At 33.6% G+C, this 17,579-nt stretch overlaps 1 protein-coding gene across 1 annotated transcript in view; it reads right to left on the bottom strand.

Moving 5' to 3' along the window:
• RPGRIP1L (RPGRIP1 like) overlaps positions 1-17,579 on the bottom strand; it is a 72,160-nt gene that overhangs the window by 32,890 nt on the left and 21,691 nt on the right. The window contains exons 9-17 of the mRNA XM_084294407.1: positions 16,948-17,021; positions 12,748-12,887; positions 8,862-8,968; positions 8,597-8,647; positions 7,233-7,412; positions 6,447-6,564; positions 5,088-5,540; positions 4,312-4,463; positions 1,661-2,024 (exon numbers count right to left, since the gene is read on the bottom strand). Coding sequence (XP_084150533.1) covers positions 1,661-2,024; positions 4,312-4,463; positions 5,088-5,540; positions 6,447-6,564; positions 7,233-7,412; positions 8,597-8,647; positions 8,862-8,968; positions 12,748-12,887; positions 16,948-17,021 — 1,639 coding nt within the window. The remainder of the gene's footprint in view (positions 1-1,660; positions 2,025-4,311; positions 4,464-5,087; positions 5,541-6,446; positions 6,565-7,232; positions 7,413-8,596; positions 8,648-8,861; positions 8,969-12,747; positions 12,888-16,947; positions 17,022-17,579) is intronic.

Below are 17,579 nucleotides of genomic sequence, written 5' to 3'. Positions count from 1 at the left end.
TGGAGGGCTACCAAGAGCGACAGGGAGCACATGACATAGAAGAAAAGGATGAAAATGGATTTGTTTCACCTTCAGAACTGGTAGCTCTGAGGCGATCTTATTGCTGTCTGCAGCCACCTAATGGGAGGGTACAGAGAAGATGGGGCCAGCAGTGCACAGGAAGAGGATGAGAGTCAACAGGCACGAGATGGAAAATGAAAACGAACAAGGTTTTCATTACAAGGGTGGTCAAACACCAGAACAGGTTGGCCAGACAAATAATAGATCTCTGTCCTCTGAGATATTCAAAAACTTAACCGGGCAAGGTTCTAAGCAACTTGGTCTAACTGGGTCAGGCAGTCAGACTAGGTCATATCTGGAGTTCCAGTCAACAATGATTTTAAGAGTCCAAATTTAGATCTTGATGTTTTTTCCCTAAGACAGGCTGATTTTTCATGTCAATTTTATAATCTATTTTTAAGTGCACATTAGCTAAAGCTAGAAAAGTAAACTAATGAGAAAAAATTAAAACATGCAGAGAAAGAAACCATGTTATAAATTATTGACAAACTGAAGTAACAGCAACAACAGAAAAAAAAAGGAGGGAGAAAGCGTACATATACCAAGGAACTATTTTTTAAATCACCAGAATTTAAGAAAGAGCCAGTAAAAGGAAATATTAAATAATTCTAGGTTACTTTTTGTACCAGAGAGAAGCACTAAATGTTTATTTTATTTTATTCCCCAAGACTTATTGCAAAGCACCTACTATTTTTCTTACACAAATATCTTGTCAGTTATGAAAGCAGCAAATATTGAAAATCAAGTTTCAAACACCCCTTCCCACCTGATGCTAAGACTAAGAGGGCCTTTCTATTTAATAATCAATATACTCATACTCATACAGTAGTGTGAGGAATATAACTGCTAAATTTGGTAGGCTTCTTAAGGCAAAAATCAGTAGTAAAAGAGACAAGGTGCAAACAGATTACTAAAATGCAAAGAAAAAACAAAAATATCAATAATTTATTAGCATTTAGTCAGTGCTAGAGTGAAACATCATTCCAGTTATGATTATTTATCAAAACCTAGCTATTCCATACCAGGACCAGTAAGTAGAACAAACCAGAATTTTAAGACTCTTTATCCCTGTAAGGATCATCATAAATGAATGTTCAGACAGCCGGCTTTTCTGACTTCAATTTCCTCTTTTACTTTTTAGTTTTTGAAGAAAACTCTACTATTGCCATCCTTCTTGTAAGATACAGGATTCATTGCAGTTTGTGGATAACCACAACAAACACCCACTAATTTAGTATTTTTGTTAGAAACTGCAACAATCCTGGAACATTCTGTTAGTACTGTCTTAGTAAGCAAAAGAGATATTTGAAGCTTCTTCTCTCGTTTGCTCTTTTCTTTCTCTAATGTTTGCAATTTAATGGTTATATTAAAAAAATCATTCATCCATTTCCAAGTTCTGTCACAGATTTTTCTTTAGCCATGAGTAACACCGTGATGCAAAATTTCTTTCCAAGATTTCATTGGACTTTAAAATTCTGTCAGACAAGAGGAGCAGATGAATGATAAGGGTTTTTCCTTGGTTTGGTTCTTAAAGAGATTTAAAAGAGATATGAAACAGGAAGTGAGGATTTTGTTGTGTTTAGAGAGGTCAAATTCTTACCTGAAATAGATCTGTCATGTGCTAAAGAAATAAGAGGCACACTGGCTTTCCCTAAATAACCACCTTCTTCTGTTTCACCATCATCAAATACATAAAATGTTAAGGATTCTGATTTTAGGTATCGGTCTAAATCTGCATTCATTGGCACTTGGAAACACATATGGTCATCTATTTCTGGGTTGTTGCTGCTAGGAATGATGGGAGTATCATGGTCTGCAAAATCAAAAAACTTGTAGACAACATATGGATTTGGCTGAAGATGTTTTTTTCGGGACTGTAGACTGTTACAACATTTTATTGTAATGTGGAGTTCATTTAAATTGCCATCTGTTGAAGTGCTGACTTGGGCAGTTCTGAGTATCTGCTGCTTTAAATGAAAAAGAAGTGGAATTAAAAACATTAGAATTCTTATAGTGGCGCACTCTAAGAAATTTATAAATAGAACAAATAACTTATTTGGATGACACTCTAACTACTGTTTAACTTTCTATGACAAAATCTTACTTGTTCTATAAATATAACTACATCTCTTTTGGTATAAGGAAATAAAAGGTTAAACCTTTCAGGTCTGTGATTATTTGCCTTATTCTTCTAAAACTAAGATCTACTTGTCATGTGATCATCCATAAAGCAGTTATGTTTTAAGAGTGATTCATAACCAGTGCAGCTTTAAAGTTCCAGATTCTGACCTTGACAGCTATTCTGTGTCAAGATATAATTTTTATAACTGCAGTCTCTTTTATTTACACTTTTCAATAATTAAAACTGTGCTGCAGATTTGTCTTAGTTTTTTTTTTCCTTCAAAATATTTATCTACACAAAGAATTCACAAAAAATAGAAATCAGTATGTGAAAAGCAATAATAAATGTTTGAAGTGGAATAAGGAAGTTGGTAAACTAGGAAATTAATTTTAATAAAAATTAAGGAATAACAAGAAAACAAATAATATGGTTATGTTAAAGTAGTAATCCCCATCTTCATCTATCTCAAAGGGCTACTTTGTTTTGCTGTAATGTGTCACAGCTATTTTCATTCATTGTACAAAATTATCTTGCTTTTGGAAGGCAGAGTTCTGTCTTCTGGTATATGGAGAAACACCTATCAATTTAATTGTGTGTGATAAAATGTTGTATATTTTGATTAAATAATCCACACCGGAATTGGTAGAGACAGCTACCCTGACAATTTCGTATTGTCCTGAATATGCAACCTTAAGACTATTATTTCTAGCTACACACAGAACTGGAAAAAATAAAAATAAAAAAAAAAAGTCTTTATAGCAGTTTGTGTATAGTTCATGTTTCCATGACTTCTGCCACTACACAGGACAGAAAATTTTATATATATGTTTAACTAGTGAAAGCCTAAATTTTGGAACATACAATTGAAGCTACTTGTGCAGCTGCAGACTCATAGGATCCCTAACATAATGTAGCCATCTGTGCTATAGCTACATGACTTTTGTTTCCGCCATGAAACATCTTTAATAACTGCAGTGTTTCAAACAGCTCTTTAGAAACAGTTATTCATTTCTGACGGTTCTCCTGTTTTCTCCTTTATAATCAGTGTATTTCAGTTGCCATGTTTGAATTTGCAATTGTACAATAATTACAACAAAACACTCTGTTCCACATGCCTTACCTTTCATCTATGTTTGGACTAGTAACACAGCTAGAAATAACATAACATAACATAAAAAATAGAGAAAACTAAATACCAGCTTTTGGCATTTAACAACACCCAGATTTTATGAGTTAGTTAAAAATACCTTTGATTCTTTTAAAATCAGATTTAAAGCAAATGTTGCAGTGCTATCAAACTCAATGTTTCTCTGAAAATGCCTACACTGACTCTTAACAGAATGTGTATACCAAATGTACTTCTCAAATTACATTTTGGAATCGGTATTCTGGTATAAGTTTACATTATGGAATAATATAAAACAATGAAGTTACTCCAAACTTGTTGTAATTTTAACAGCTATAAATAACAAAAAATACCCATTAGGTCTGGAGTGTTTTAATTTATACAATTCAACATAGTTGATACTAGTTTTTATTTCTTCAACCAAGTACCAAAGATATCTGAAAGTCCCTTCTTTTTCCTGCCTGTGACCCTTATCTAAACATGACTATAAACTGCTTTATATTGTCAGAAGTGTCTTCATTGTTTAGCTAAAAAAATAAAAATAAAAAGGAAAAAGTGAAGTAATGTCATAACACTCAAACATTAAGAACCTTTAGACTTTTCTAGACAACTACTTCACCCGTAATAGTGATCCAAAGCCTGGCTGGTCTAACATTCCTGAATGTTTTACTAGAACAAAATGTTAACAAAATTTGACACTTATAGGTTAAGAAAATACAATACAATTTAATTACATCATCATTTCAAATGTTCTAGTGACCAAGTCAGTAAAAATAAATAACTGAAGCTTAAGACTTTGCCAGTTCAGCAAAGCTGTAATTCAATTGGTTCTGTATCTCTTTATATGAAAAACACATCATTCAATTGCTAAAGACATTTTACAGTTCAAGAACGTTTACCTTCCTCAACCTTGAGCACATCAAGAGTTGAAATAAACTATTCCAACTGAAAAAACATTTTTAAACATTGCATCCAAAACTATGAAGTACAAAACTAAACGTACCTGGGATGATTGTTCATGTTCCCTAAAACTGGATGTTATATACCCCAGAGTCTTAGACCTCTCTTTGTAAAGACTAATAGCTTGATCCATAGGAACCCGTAATCTGATCCAGTATTCTACAGTACCATAATTTTGGATGTTTCCTTTGATTCCTAAGGAATAAATACATATGGGATCACATTAATCTTCAACATTAAAGTACTTAAGTCAAACACAAATGCTAGGACATGCCACAAATTATCATTTATTTTGTGACTATGCATCACAGCAGTGTTTGTGACACGAAATCTGCAGTTTATTTTAGAGCCATGAACAACACAACTCTTCTGGCTCTACATGAATGACCTAAAAATGAAGCATGACAGTTTTTTCATTCTGTTACCTGCAGTACTTACTGTCCAAGCTAACTTTGTTATTTTAATCTCTGAGAAAAATAAGGCTTAGGACAGTTTTATATGTCAATAGTTGGAAATGTTCCACCAAGTGGTAAGCAGTTTAAATTACTGGCAAAAATAGCTCATTAGAATGATTTGTTGAAATATATTTTTGACACACAGCTAGCGGCCTCTTTCTGGGTAAAACTGTACCAGTACAAGCTTTTCCACAACTGTTGGTAGAATCACCAGAACGTACTGCACATCCAACAGGAAATATCATGTTGTATAAACCATTTTTTCTTCTTTTGAAATAGCAGTACGTGAATTAATTGTTGGCCAAATACACATTATTTGTCACTTAATGAGTATTCTGTTTGGTGATGGTGGTATGTTGATTACCAACTAAAACTGCTGTGCTGTAGATCTTCCCATTCTTTTCCAGGATTTCATGGAGCTTCAGTTGGCATGCAGCAACTGTTTTATAATCTGTGCCATACGCATGATGAACCTCAAGTGTGATACTGTTTCTCTGTATGTAGTGCAAGAAGCAGTCATCAACCTGTACAAGATACTGAGAAGTGAAGTCGTATAATGGGTTTTGTCCACGCACTACTGGGGTTGTTTGAAGTTCAAAGTCATAGAATGCGTAAGTACAAAAACTTGCAGGCTCATGGTCACCAAAAGCATGCACAGCTGCAGAAGAGAAGATCACTCTGCTGATATGAATTTCAAAAAGATTCTCTCCTCTTTCCAAATGCAAAGTTTCATCAAATTCATCTACTGAATCATCTGGCAGTATTTCTGGTCTGAATTTGTGCTGTTTAGTACCATAAACAACATCTCTTAGTTGAGCTGCAATAAATAAAACACAAATAATTTATGCCTGAAAAGAGAGGAAAAAGCATAATCCTATTACAGGAACAAGGTTACTTTCTTAAAGGTGTTACCAAAAAAAGAAATTACATGCTTAAAATCATACATCAATGGCTTGTTTAGCACTCTGACATCAAGAATACCTCCACAATGGAGCTACTTCAGTATAACTAAAAATAGACACATGAATAACATTATGTTAAAATTAATAACAATTAAAAAGCAAAACATGCAGAAGCCTTACGTAGTGATCAAAACAAGTATTACTATGCTAAAATGTAGCGGGCACTTAAGATGCATATTTTTGTAGGGTTAAACTAAATAAAGTTATATTGCTTGCCACAGAAAGAAAAAAGAGTATGTGCTTACAGAATTAAGACATAAATCATCATGCAGTCCTTTAGTACATGGGATGCAACTTGAAGACAAAACATGAATCTTGTTATGACATTAGGCTTTTTAAATTATCCTGTTTCAGGATTTCTATACACCATGTTAAACACCGAAGCCATTAAAATAGTATTTTAAATTCATTAGTCTGAAATATTCTGCATTTACATTATGCCACGACTTTGGGATTTTTAGCAACATATAAAATGACTGTGTAATTATTGGACAGAGAAATAAATCATATTTATGGTCAACTTTTTATTTAAAAAAAATCAAAGCTTGGCTAGTTTTATTCAGCAAGGATTGCAGCACAAACTTTTCTGTTGAATTTTTCTAGATTAGTAACAAACACCACATAGATAATGTGTCATTAAAGATCTGACCTTTCTACTAGTCTTAAGAATGGAAAGATACTTCTTCTGAAGAACAAAATTACAATAACGATTTGAAGTAGATAAACTACAAAAAATTGAAGAAAATAGACTTCAAAAATACCTTCTAGTTTTCTGATGCGTGCAGCCCTAATATCAAGAAGATGGACATACTTTTCCAGTTTTAACTCGTAGTCTTTCTGTAGACTTTCCATCTTGTGTGTCACAACTTCAACTTCAGTCTGAAAAAAAATTGCATGGAAAAAGGACCATTGAGGCCTGTCTGCATTGATACTGCACGTGCTTTCGGCTACAAAGACAAAATGTATTTAAATTTGAGAAAGAGCACTTAAGAGTATGCAAAAATGGCAATTTTAAATTCAGCAACACAGAGATCAATTCATTTCAGCAAAATTAAAAATCCTTATTAAATAAAATTGACTAGCTATTCCTTCAGGACAATGTTTTAATGTTTTTTGTTGTTGTTGTTTTCCCAATGATTGCATTATTTTACAATCAGATTGATTGAAAGAAAAGCCAAAATATGATCTGCAATAAGCCAACAGGAGAGAGTGAAAGCAGAGCATTGTGGAAAAGGAAGCTTATTTGATAACTACACTTACTATTTTGCCTGTGAAGACGTGATAAGAGCTCAGAAATAATCCCAAGAAGGCATGTGTTTGAGGTTTCTAATCAGGGTGAGTTAAAAGACTGACGTTACAGTCATTCGGATCATTTCAACATTAACAAATCTTATGTTAGGTTACTTATAAAACTGACTGCCTTTGTTGATGCAATTTGCAAGCCTTAATTACGACTTCACTTTTTCCTGAAGGAAAATAAGTTCCAGTGCTACAAATGTTAAAATGTAATTATCAAGATATTTTCCACTGTGTGCAGAGTTTAGTACCTGGTAATCTTTGTTAATTTTATGCTGTACAATTAACATATTCCTCGTCTTTTCAAGTTCTTGCACTGTTTCTGCATGTGTTAATTGCAGCTCCCTCATCGAGCGTTCCAAATCTTTATTGATATCCTCATCTACTTTTTCCAAAAACATAAGGTCCCCATTCTGCTGCTGCTTTCGAACCTGGAGCAAATTTGAAAAGTTAATTGAACAAACTTTTGCAAAATATCTGGATGTTTCCATGCTTGATTAAATACAACATTTGAATAAAATCTTGAGACAAGAATAAGAGTAAGCACACCATTGCAAACTTTGAGCACAAGATAACAACAAATAGGAATGACATAGACCCATAGCTGTCCGAATTGCATTTATTAATGTAATCTCTAGGTCATTAGGAACCAATTCAAATGTATGAGATATTCAGAAGCAATCACTCTTCCAATCCATTAAAAATAAGAAATCCTTAATATATTTGCCTTTTATATAATTAATAAACCTGCTTTACTGAATGATCCAAACTTGAATTACTCCCAAGTCTACATTACTTCTGTTACTAATACTTGGGTTTTAATTTTGATTCTTTTTTCTTTACTTTTTTTCATTATCATTATAGAGTTACATTTAAGTAGCATAAAGTAGCATAGAGACTCTTCCACTGATAGTAAAATTACTGCAAATTACGGTAAACACACATTTATGAAAAATTAAATGCAAGTCATCAGAACAGTGGAAGCTTAAAGCACACATTTCTTCTTCCCCTGACTTCATTTTCAATTTTTATGTAAAGAATAAAACTGCATCTTACATGCAAGAGAAAAAAAAGAAAAAACGAAAAACGTTTACTGGAAACTTTCTATTTCTGTTTTAGCAAATGCAGAGAGGTTGCTAAGTAGTTAACTGAGAGGTTGCTCTAACATATTCAGAGATTACAGGCTTAGAGTATGTTCTCTTATGCTTAGAGAATTAAAAAACAAACATGTTTTTCTTATCAACATTACAGGAAGAACTAGATGGTATGATAACTGACTAAGAAAGCAAGGTGCTTTTTTTTGTTGTTGTTGTTTTTGTTTTTTTTTTTAAATGATGCTTATGAATCAGGTTTAATTCACTTTTGATGTTATAATGAATTATCTACATAACTCTACATTTCATCCTGGCAATTTTTTTTTTTTATCTTCCCTTCTGCTTCACTGTAGCTGAAAAATGAGAAATACACATGCATGAAGCACGAACTACTACAAAATAATCCAGCTCTTAAAAATCCAAAGAACTGTGTAGAAAACAACTAATAATAAACCAAGAGTTTATATATATATATATATATATACACACATATATATATATATAAATTCTTTTTAAGTTACCTTTACAAGCAAGAGAGCTTCATTGAGTTCTGTCGCATCAACATCACTTTCCTGAAACAGAAATACTCTATGAAAAGGTGATACCAGATGTGAATGAATATTGAAGAATTATATTCAGAGTAACAAGATGCATTCTCACTATACATGACATTGTGCTTGATATCATGAATAAAACGATGCGGTTGTATTTCTGTATTCTTTTACTTTCAAGAACTACTTACACTATGCATAAAACATAGGAAAAAAAAAGAGAGAGAGATTTCACCTTGGTCAAACATTTCATGTGATTTTTCAGTTCATCTAGTTGTTGCTTATTTTCGAGATAGCATGTCTGCAGGTCTTTGTTCTCTTGCATCAGCTTTTCCTTTTGGTCTAACATAGAGAAATAACAAAATATTCTGCTTAATTCAACATAATCATAAAAATTATAAGCTTACCTTTTCATATTATCTTATATGTAAAAACTTAATTGAAAAATACAGAATCTCATCTATTTTTTACAGGGAAATCTTTAGTATTAACCAACAGGAGGAGGGGGATAGGAACCTGGTCTTTGACCTGATAGATGTTAATAGATGAAAAAAAAACAAAGCATTCTTTCATTAAAACTGAACCTACAGCATCAAAAATCTACACTCAAAGTATGGCTTCTCTGGGTTTCTGCTTCTGGGGCAGGTGTGGGGAAAGAACATAGAAGATAACAAAACTTGTCAGCCTGAACGACTAAACACCATTAAACTTCTCAGTTGAAGGTTGAAGAGACTTCTCACTAATGCCTAGCTGCTTCCACAGTGACATCTCAAGAGCCTCAAGGAGAAATTTGTCTCATGAGAGAGAAAAAAAAAATCAAGGATTAGACCAAAAAATGTAGTTAAAACTTATTTTCTTCCACACAGAAAAGTTTTAAAAGCAAGTTCACCTCAAAAGCACTGAACTTTCTTTGGAACAAACATACTCTCTCCTATCCACTCTCCTCCCCCAGCCAAACTCCTTATTCTCTTGACAACGTTTTTCTTATTTTTTCTGTGCTTTTTTCAAAGTCCCAAAGCTGTATTCTTATGCAATGCACTTAAATACTGTGAATTCATATTCTAGGTCAGAATGATACAAATGTTAACTGTCAACCTGAATTGCAAGTATTAGGTTTTCTAATTCCCATCTGCTCTAGTGGGATTTGATGGGTAGAACACTACATACAAAGTTGAGAATATATTCTACTGCTTTCAACAGAATAGTGCGCAGTATCATTTTAATGCTGGAATCTTTTCTGTTGACCCTCAGGGCATAATGCACAACTTTGCTACTTTCTATGGAATAGCTTTTCAGTTTTGAGGATTGAACTCAGTAAAACACAGGTGGCTGAGATTTTAGTCTCAAGGGTTTGGGAATGTTTCTAAAACTGACATCAGGTTAGTTTTAATTTTGCAGAGTTTATATATAAATGACATCTTCACTGGAAATGAATCACCTGTAATGCCATTGCTCCTACACACAGTAGCCTTACTCACATATCTGTTGAGACTCCAGAAGAGTCACTTTCAATTCAAATACATACTAACCAGTAAGGTTTTAATTCTCTGCAGTCATGAGGAAAATGTAATGTATTTGTACAACTGAACTGAAGAAAATATAGCAAGAAACTTTAAGGGCTAAAAATTTAAAAGCAAAGAAGAAAACAAAGTAAGCCTTGAGATTTTTTCTTCATTTTGCTGGGGAGGGAAGGGCAGAGGGGTGAGAGTTGCGAGGGAGAGGAGGAAGACTTGATAGAAGATTGTGAAACACCTATCAGCTATTGAGTCTTGTCAACTCTTCCATTCCAAATAATAACCCAGAAGACCTACATCTTTTTCTTCCCCATGGGGGGGTGGGGTGTATAGAAAAAGGGTTCCTCATGCTGATGTTGCTTTTTATCCCTGCGATATAAACTGAGATCTGAGCTGGCACTTTTACCAGGAATGAGGAGACAAGATACCCCCCTTCAGGTACTCCTATCTCATCTCCTGAATTTTCCAACACAAGCAGAAAGCTCAGTCCACTCTTTTTCTCAGATCAACCCCAGTGAAGCTTTTGTAGATATTTTTAATATCTAGTCTCACTTGCTGCTTAAGAAGTCAACTTCAAAACTGTAATTTCTGTAGAAAGGAAACTAGCTTTATCAGAGCTTCTTGAAAACACCCAGAAAAAAAATAATATGCATTTATTTCATGCAGCAGATGACTTTCCAGCTGTTGAATCACGCTCAGCTAAAAAATGCAGACTTGAAGCTGGACAACACTGGTTTTAGGTTAAACACAACAAAGTAATAGCATATGATGTGCATAAAGGGCACTCACTATATATTACAAATTCAGAGATAACGTGAAGCTGTATAACAATAAGGCAAAAAGTGAGGTGTAAAAGTATCCCAGCAAAGTGACCCAAAGTCAATCCTAGCAACATCAACATCATATTCCTCCCAAAGGAGGACTCCACAGACTGATGACTTAAGGTGTTATCCTCTCCAGTAATTCAAATCTACTCACTGTTACATCCAGAAGAGCAATACAGAAGTAAGTATAACTTGGAGAGGGAACAAAAATGTAGGAAGTGGCCACACGTGTTACAATCCAATTATATTATTATTGAGACTTTTTTCTGTACAGCAGTACTCGAACTGCATTATTCTTCTTCTGCTTTTGTGATAACCAGAGTAGACCAACCATCAAGATTTCTGTTACACTAACAATAAAATACTGGATTGTAGCTGTATGTGTCGGGTGCATTATTAAAGGAGATTTTCAGTGTAACAATGGGGCTATCTATTCTGATTAATCCAGCTGAAGTATGAAGTCATAAGGACATAAACAGATTCTGTGGGTGAGATCAGGAAGCCAGCAGGGAATGCTCTCTAACAACAAGACAGATGAAGAGCTGCATTCTGCCAAGTTGATCACAGATAGGGTGTCCTTTGGGAACCTGGGAAGAGAAACTTCCTGATGCAGTTTCTACAAACCAAATGCGGCAATTTCAACAGCTCTTTCAACCAAAACGGGCCAAACTCTCAAACCCCTTCTTGCCTAGGATTGCCTTCTTCGTTAGCCCATCGAATAAAACCGGAACTGTATTTATGCTGAAGGGTGTGGAGTGTTTTTTGTTTGTTCTTAGGTTTTATGGACCAACACTACCTAGAGAGTGCAATGTATTTTTTACTCTTATTTCACATGTCGTTTTTTACTGACATACAGTAAGTATTTGTCCATTAAGACAACTTAGGGCTAATTTTTGCAAAATCTTGTTGTAATCCAGTAAGATATTTGAATATTTTATCTGGTATTTGAAGCCAGCAGAACTACTTAGAATCTTAATCTTAAACACATGCTGAACTTGAATCATAATCATAATAATTACTTACATGTCTACCCACTTCATTCTATTAAATTGTTCATGGAAGCATGCTACCTTTCAAAAATACACATTTGAAGAAACAACCACAAAAATATTTAGTTTACTTCCTGCCTGCGCTCTTCGTGTAATTTTTTTTTGGTGGCACAGTATATCACAGTATAGAGATAAAAAAAGATGGCAAGGTGCTGAACTTTCACTGAGAAGTTGTTCTACACCATGGGAAAAACACATATGAAATTATCTGTTGGGAAGATTAGAACAAAACTGTACTATTGTATATGTTTACAGCTGTAAGTAAAAATGAGTGTACACTGAAAATACCAAAACAAAACAAAACTGAATTCACAAAGTTGAAAGGCAATTAATCATCTTCAGGTGCCTATACAGGTTTCATGTACCTTTGTGCAATAAGTGAGATTAGAGTAGTAGCATACCATTTGAAAGGGACTGTCAGACGGTCTTCTGTCTGTAAGAATTTGTAATTTAGAGAAAAGGAAAAACACAGAATAAAGGGTAAAAATTCAGCCAACAGTTGAAGAATTAATGCAACTGGAGTTATAGGATCTTCATTCAGCACATAACCTGTAGTGGGTTAGTTTTTGTACTTAACGACTAGTCATTACTTAAGCACATTATTCATTGTACTCAAAGGACAGCTTTGAAATCACTACCACCAAATGAACCACACTTTTCTGCGGAATATACCCAAACTCCAACATTGGAGAAACTCACATCATAAGAAAATGATAATTATTTCAGAATTGTACCTCTTTCTACTTTGATCTTGTCAAGGATTTCATTTTTGTCTGCTAAATCAGATTTGATAGCACTTTCTAGTTTAGCAATTTGCAGTTTCAGTTGCTCTTCCTTTAATTTCCATTGCTGTTCGTGGGTCACACTGAAGACACTGCAATAAAACATGTGGCATGTGAAAAACTTTTAGAGATCAACTTCAACAGAAAATAATAAAGAAGAAAGCTTTTAGTGGCACAGAGACCACTGTCATCATGTCTTAGGAATTAAGTAAACATATGCTGGTCTGCTGCTGTTGAAACCAAGGCGCCTTTCTCAGGCTGCGGTTAAAAAACATGAAAGAGTTTGTGGGATGAGCAAAGGAACTGGCCTTAATTTAGAGCTCCAAAGTCAGAAAAGTTGGCAGCATGCAACATTTGTGGGACTAGAAAAGGAATTCAGATGCATATCCCAGAGTAATCCACAACTCCAAACCTCAGCAACTGACAACTGACAAAACCATTCTTTCCGCATACAAAACCTCTTAATGCAGAGAACTGGGATCACCCACCTGATTTCTTTTAAATCTGTGAAAGATGCAGAGCCTAAAGTCAGCTGCCTGTTCAAAGAAACGTTGACCACAAAGTGACAACAGTTTTCTCATACTGTAAAACAACAATTCTGATACTGATTAAGAAGCACATAAGAAATCTTTCTCCCGCTTTAAGAAATAAAAAACGGATTTGGGTAAAGAAACTAGAGTAACTATTTTTCCTGTAACACATTATTTACTTGTAAACTACCAATCTGAGTACAGAACGGATGGCATGGACACAGAATCAGAACTGCTGAAACCACAACAAAATGTGCAACTTAGTTTGAAATAAAAGTAAGAACATTAAATAATTTACAGTACAATTCCCAGTAGGTAAAAAGACAAAGCAATGCAATGTGTTTTCCTATAGTTTATACAGTGAGTAATATGGTCTTCATATTATTATTATTCACTAGTTGCATTCTTAATGACTGGAATATATCCTTCATCTTAACCAGTCACAAACCAGTTTATTCACTTCTGTATTTTCTGAAAAATCAGAAATGGTAGCGTATTGTTAACGAATGAGTCAGTCCCTCGACTACATACTTTGGTGAAGGTCACTGATTAAAAAAGTAACTTTGATTTTTGTGCATCTTCTGATACATACCTATCTATCCATCTATCTATCCCGGAGGTCCATATAACAAAAGCCACACAAGAAAGAAGGAAACAAATAGGGTAGAAGAGATGGCCCAAATAGATGGCACATTGTACATGCTGACTGAAGAGAACTGCCTGTTTTGATGACTATGATTATATAAAGTGGTTTTAAGTATCTAAAAGTGAATTTATACCTTATATATTTGAAGAATGACCTGCAGATTAAAGAAAAAATATTCTAGCATGAATTCTTGACTCTGACATATTTGGTAAGAGTTTATATTCTTGATTTGAAATCTTCGTAAAAACAGTCCCATCTCTCTGAATTTTCTTTTTCTCATCCTGTATCTGATCTAATCTATTTATACAGTTCTGTAAGCACATACCATCTTATAAGGTGATAATGTATCTTTTACAGCATGAACTTAACCAATGCTTCTAGGTCCTACAGTAACATATACTTCACTCTGCTGTGCCATAATTTTGAAGATAATGCAGCAAATGTAATGCATTGAACCCACAATCACATTGATAATGCTGCATTGCTACAGAAGAGACTGCGTGCTCTACAGTTGCTTAGACTTAACATTCTTCAAAGTTGGATTGGCTCCGAGAAGGAAAGAATAAATCTTTGTATGACAAGGTAAAAAATACACTTAGTTTTCACATTTCACATTCCTGAAAAAGTTTTCAAATTGTAATTACCATGATGTCTAGTTGTATGTGCATTCACTACCTTTAGGCAAAATTATTTCACATGCAGCTACACATTTAAAAATGTGTACAGTTTAAGAAAAACAAACAAACAAACAATAATGGCAGAAACATCATTAACAGCTGTTATGATAGTAATTCAGAATTTAGATACTTAAATGAAGAACAGTTTAGGCAACAGGTTTTATCCAAACCTATATTGAAAATGCTTTGAACAGATTGAATCAAGTCCACTCCTGCCTCTTTTCTCCTTCAAATTTTAAGATTACTTTTACTTGAATTCATGTGGAATTTCTTTCACATTTACTGTATTTCACTGGAGTCAGAGACATCTGGGTAACTATAAATGGTCAACCACATCTGGCACCATTTCCTTTGGAGGGAGTTTAAGCATTGCTAGATTTGCATTACAAGGTCATATGAAAACAATTCCTCCAAATCTTTTATCCAAACGAATTGTTTTCTTGGATACTGACTACATAATAAGAGTCAACTGACAAATTCATACTTGTTCTTTGTAAACTTTTCAGATCCAATTCTCAGCCTTGACTGGCAAAATTCCCATCAACTTTGAAGGGAATTTCCATTCTCAAGGAAAGGGTTTATGCCTTTTCCTTTCCTCAGGGAAAAAAAAAAAAAAAAGTTAATAATCTGTCACCTGCAGACACTGGCCTATCCACTGCTAGCAACAGGTAGGCTGCAGTAAGCTCACGTTGTTCAAATGGGAAACAGAAAAAGCTGGCCATTAAACAGTAGACAAAACAAAATGGTCTGATTCTCTTTCTAATTTCTTGTTATCTATATGCCACCATGGAATGATAAAGCATAAATCAAGTTTAAATAGAGTATATGATAAGAAAATTTTAGGGGAAAAAAGCCATATTGAGGATCACTGGGTTATGAGAGAATCATATTAAATTACTTATTTAAACATCTTTATAAATTATCTCACTATAATTTAAAAAGAACAGAACAATTCAAGACGGGATTGTAATTGATATATTTACTATGAATTATTTTTTTGCATAATGATATAGGAGAAAAATCATGGTATTATAACATCAAACTTTGGAGGAATCTATAAGAAACTTAAGCAAGGACAACTGACCAACCTCCCCTATACACAACATAAATACTGTGTTTATACAGTTGTTGCAGCTCATATTTTTAAAATAATTTAAGCTACCCGTACTCATATTTTTTTTGCTAATATAATGTTTAATTTCACAATAGAAAGTACAGAAAGTATCATAAATATAAGAATCCCATAAACAACATTTGATATCACTCATGTTGTGTTTACTGGTTGTTTTGTTTTGCTGTGTTGTTTTTTTTTGTTTGTTTCTTTTTGTTTTTTGAGACATCACACTGACAAACCAAACAAAGATTAAGAGGAGAAATTTTGACATGAAAAAAATAATTCAAGCCTTTTGACCTACTTTCATAGTTAAATTTCTAGGAAATTTCTAACCCTCTTCAGCATAAGAGGCCACATTGCTTTACAATATACAAAAGGGTCATTTTCAAGGTCATTATTTCCTTGATAGTTGATTAGAGCAAGCATATTAATTATTTCAGTTTTTTGTACCGGGGAATTTCTGAATCTCATCTGGCAATGCACTTCCATTTTCACTATAAGCAGCAGTTACACCAATGCCATTTATGTACAGGAATCTTCGAAAAAGCTTACATTAACCTATGCTAAAACTCTAAGAACCAGCATAAGCAAAACGGTAACCATTACTAAAACAAACAAACTACCTCTCAAAAATAAACACAGAAGAAGATGTCAAATATCAGACTTTAGATCCACTCAGAAGTACTGGAAGAACTTACACAAACAGGCCAAACAACCCCTTTTCCTAAATAAAATAAAACAAATTAATCCTGAAAAAGTTTGTCTCTCCTAGATTTATCCTTCTATCAACAGGACTCCCGTCCCCCACGGAAAAAAAAACAAAACATTATTAGAAATTCACAAAGTAACCTCTTGGCTTCATTTTCAAAAAAATGCTACTTCTACTTACATTTTAATTAGATTTTTTTTTCCTAAGTGATGTACTATCTCAAGAGTATTAGAGCAACAATGGAAGCCGCTCTATTTCAACAGAAGAGGTGAAATACAGGCAAAACATCTTTAAATTTTCCATATACGCTTACTGATATTAGGAATTATAGTATGAATATATTTGAATGTGTACATGTATACACTCAACATGCATATGCACATGCATATGTACCCAGCCTATGAAGATCTAAACAGAGCACAAAATCCCATTTTACATTTAAAGAAAACATTTAAAGATTTACATTTCAAATTTACCTGTTATACAGCTTATCATAGTTTTCCCTCAAGAGTTCCTTCTCTTTTTCCAGATCATTTATTCTTTCTTGCAACTAAAATGAAGAAAATTTCAAGCACAAAAAATAGTAAACAAATAGCAAATATAAAATTTTAATGGATTTATAAAGATGATTAGTTAATACTTTGTAGGCATTCTCAAGAAGACTTTTATTTGTTCTTTTTATGTAACAGTCTCTTAGAAGCTGCAAAATAACACTTTTTCATCACATTATGTAATTTGGTCAAGACAGGCTTTTTCACGTAGCATATATGAAGTTGAGACTAATGTATGTGAACTGAGAAAAAAGAGTATATAATTATATTGTCTTATGTGAAAAAAAAAAAAGGAATTAAAAATGTTTAATTCAATTTTGCTCATTAATGGCTGCAATATGTAAACATTGTTTTTATTGACTACACAGAGGCAACAAGTCCTTATTTTCAAAACATACAATAAAGAAAGATATGTCTTTAAAGATAGAAGATATATCCGATATGCATTACAATAGCGCAAAGGTTAGGCTGTAATTAGGTTAGGCTTGTATTAGCTTGATTCATTTAAAATGCATTCAATACAGGTAAACCTAGTGGTAAAACTGAAGTTGCTACAA

Source organism: Netta rufina (assembly GCF_964035555.1).
Source record: "Netta rufina genome assembly, chromosome: 13".
NCBI classification, from domain to species: Eukaryota; Metazoa; Chordata; class Aves; order Anseriformes; family Anatidae; genus Netta; species Netta rufina.
This window is presented reverse-complemented; position numbering and strand designations above follow the sequence as displayed.